Raw genomic sequence first — 3,735 nt, forward strand, 5'->3', positions numbered from 1 at the left:
TACAGATGGCAAGGGTTGGTTCTATTACAGTATGCAAAGGCAAATAGGAGAAATGAGAGGAAGTACTGGAAATAAGAAGGTAGAAGATACGGTATCAAGACTGAGATTTGTGCACACTGGTTTAAAAAGTACATTGAATATAATCAAGAAGAATAATACAGGGGAATGTGAGATGTCCAGGGTACAAGAAACTGTGGAACATGTTCTAATACCTACTCTAATGATTTGTCCCAGGTTCAGGAGGAAGAGGGAATTATTCAAACATACTATTTTAAACTTTAGTTTACCAGAGGTGTTGGGACAAAGGTAAGGGGATATAGGATATAGAGCACTTATTATGTTTTTAGGGTTCCATAAAATAATATAAAGTGAACTGAGTGTGGTTAATTTGGTGTGGTGGTAGGTAGGGGCCGTTCTGATCCACACTCCAGTTTAGAAGGTGGCGGTAATGCACCTAAAGCTGGTTGCTAACAGCCATTAAAAACAGCTGAAGAAGAAGAAGACGAAGAAGAAGAAAAAAGAAAAAAGAAAAAAAAAACGCTCATGCTTGTCATTATCACGAACGAATCTAGTATGTCATCCATGGTGTTAGCCTGAAAAGAGTGGTGATGATTTTTTTAACCTCGAGATAACTTGCAGCTATACAAGAATGACGGATTACGCCGAAGAGCAAAGGAATGAACTCGAGGCTATAGAGTCCATCTACCCAGACTCATTCACAGGTTTGAATTTCATTAGTGTAAATTTAAGAAATTAAAGCGAGCTAGCTTGCAGTCTGGAATGTTTTAAATGATAACGTTAGCAAAACCTTTCCTTTGGCGCCCAGTGGTAACGTTATAACTTAGACTTCGTGTCACTGTAGCGTTGTAACGTAAACGTCAAACATGCAGCGGTCATTTGACAAACTTGCTGTGGGCCTCTTATTGCCATACGTTGAAAAATATACAGAAATGCTTTGTAAAGTAACGAAAGTTACAAAATCGCATAGTTATACGGCCCGTATTCATTTATATGCAGGAAAGTGTATTATTTTTCCATTCAGGGGGTATTTTAACCTCCAGTTATTTTTCTAAATGATAAAATTGTGAGTGTCTTTTTTTGTACGCAAGTAGACAGATAGTTTTACTTTCATGTTTAAACCACGCAACATAGTGGCATTCGAACAGTCGATAGAAATCAACTTAATTAGGCTAAGAACAATGTTGGGGAATCTACTAAGAAAGCATAGCTTGCACGCTACTAGTTACTTCACACTGAAAGAGGTTGACCAACAGCAAAGCTGCCCTAAGGAGAGGTCTACTTTAACTGAAGCTACCTGGAAAGAGAAGTTGGTTACATAAATCAGACACATTTAGGGTCCATAAAATAATAATACAAAACTAGAGAAATGCATTTCATGTCATAAATGCGTGTGGATGCTGATAAGCTGAAATATTGTCCTGAAAATGCCTGAAATCAATTGCTGAAACAGCTGAAAGATGAGAAGAAGTGGTTGAAGTTCTTCGTTGTAATAGTCGAGAAGAAATGGCTGAAGGTCTTTGTTGAATAATCTGAAGGATGAGATGCAATAAAGTAGGAATGGCCTTGAAGAGCTGAACATTTTGATACCTGAATGCTGCTAGCTGAAAGTATGCTGAACTTATTAAGATGTGAAAACAGTCCAATAGAACCCCACAAAGTAGGTAAAACAAGTAGGTGTGAGCGTGTGTGTGAGAGAGGGGGTGGGGGAGAGACAGAGAGAGGGAGAGACAGGAGTTATGCAGGGGCATGTCCCAATTGCGCTGCATTTTATGGACCGCCAGATGGCATTCCAAGACTGTGTCATTGACTCAGCACTTTGAGCTCCCATTGACTTGTACTGCAAACAATAAAGCTGAATCAATTAAAAAGTATAAATGTTATAAAAAAGTTGAGTACAAGCAGGGATGTCCCTGAAGAGTTGAGCAGATAAAGACCTCAATGGCCTGTATGGCTGAAAGTATGCTGGACTTATAAAGTGCCAAAAAAAAAAGGGTGGAAGATCGCAGAATAATAACTAGAGAAATGCATTTCCTGTCGCAAATGCGTGTGGATGCTGTGTGCTGAAGGAACGCCCTGAAAATGCTGAACATTTTGACACCTGAAAGGCATATCTACCTGAAAGTATACTGAAGTAGAATTTTCCCATTCATTTGAAAGGGGCAAAATTTTGAGAATAAAGCTAAATATTTTAAAAGTGTGATGTTTTGAAAAATTCTGAATAGAGACATGAATGTCCTTGAGGAGCTGAACATTTTGATACTTGAAATAGCAGAAAGTATGCTGAAGTAGAATTTCACCCATTCATTTGTATAGGGCATGATTTTCAAAATAAAGCTAAATATTTTAAAAGTATGAAGTTTAGAAAACTTGTGAAGAGAAGCATGAATGTCCTTGAAGAGCTCAACATTTTGATGCCTGAAATAGCTGAAAGTATGCTGAAGTAGAATTTTCCCGTTCATTTGAATGGGGTAAAACTTTCAAAATAAAGCTAAATATTTCAAAAGTATGAAGTTTAAAAAAAATTCTGAATAGAAGCATGAATGTCCTTGAGGAGCTGAACATTTTAATAGCTGAAATAGCTGAAAGTATGCTGAAGTAGAATTTTCCCATTCATTTGTATGGGGCAAGATTTTCAAAATAAAGCTGAATATTTCAAAAGTATGAAGTTTAGAAAAATTCTGTGTAGAAGCATAAATGTCCTTGAGGAGCTGAACATTTTGATACCTGAAATAGCTGAAAGTATGCTGTTGTTGAATTTTCCCATTTATTTGCATGGGGCAAAGCTTTCAGAATAAGCTAAATATTTTAAAAGTATGAGATTTAGAAAAATCGGTCGAGGCCCAGGTTAACAACGACCACCACCAGTGCTGTTGACCTACAGGGTGCTGGCGGAAATTGGACCACTGTTGGCTGAAGAAGGAGAGGAGGTAGAAGGATTCATAGACAGAGAGAGAAGAGGAAAGGCAGGAGTATAGGTCTGAGAATAGGGACTCTTAACATTGGCCCAATGACAGGGAAAGGTAGAGAGCTGGCGGACATGATGGAGAGAAGGAGGGTAGATATACTGTGTGTGCAGGAGACCAGCTGGAAGGGTAGCAAAGTACATAGCATTGGAGGGGGATACAAACTGTTTTATTATGGTGTGGAAAGGAAGAGAAATGGGGTAGGAGTGATCCTGAAGGAGGAGCTTGCAAGGAATGTTTTAGAGGTGAAAAGAGTCAGACAGGATGATCAGTTTGAAGTTGGAAATTGAAGGGGTAATGTTGAATGTAGTCAGTGGTTATGCTCCACAAGTAGGGTGTGAGTTAGAAGAGAAGGAGAGATTTTGGAGTGAGTTAGATGAGGTGATGGAGAGTATTCCCAGAGGGGAGAGAGTGGTGATTGGGGCAGACTTCAACGGGCACGTTGGTGAGGGGAACAAAGGTGATGAGGAGGTGATGAGCAGGTTTGGTGTTAAGGGAAGGAACTTAGAAGGACAGATGGTGGTGGACTTTGCTAAGAGGATGGAAATGGCTGGTATTCGGCCCCCTTGAACTTTGCGACCTTTCGCCACATTTCAGGCTTCAAACATAAAGATATAAAACTGTAATTTTTTGTGAAGAATCAACAACAAGTGGGACACAATCATGAAGTGGAACGAAATTTATTGGATATTTCAAACGTTTTTAACAAATAAAAAACTGAAAAATTGGGCGTGCAAAATTATTCAGCCCC

At 38.9% G+C, this 3,735-nt stretch overlaps 1 protein-coding gene across 1 annotated transcript in view; it reads left to right on the plus strand.

Annotated features, from left to right (window-relative positions):
* The first annotated feature begins 490 nt into the window (after positions 1-490).
* The window catches only part of rwdd1 (RWD domain containing 1), a 49,110-nt gene continuing 45,865 nt past the window's right edge, over positions 491-3,735 (plus strand). The window contains exon 1 of the mRNA XM_020622351.1: positions 491-722. Within this exon, the coding sequence (XP_020478007.1) occupies positions 650-722 (73 nt within the window). The 5' untranslated portion in view covers positions 491-649. The remainder of the gene's footprint in view (positions 723-3,735) is intronic.

This window comes from Monopterus albus, unplaced genomic scaffold, assembly GCF_001952655.1.
Source record: "Monopterus albus unplaced genomic scaffold, M_albus_1.0 scaffold278.1, whole genome shotgun sequence".
In the NCBI taxonomy this organism is placed as follows: Eukaryota; Metazoa; Chordata; class Actinopteri; order Synbranchiformes; family Synbranchidae; genus Monopterus; species Monopterus albus.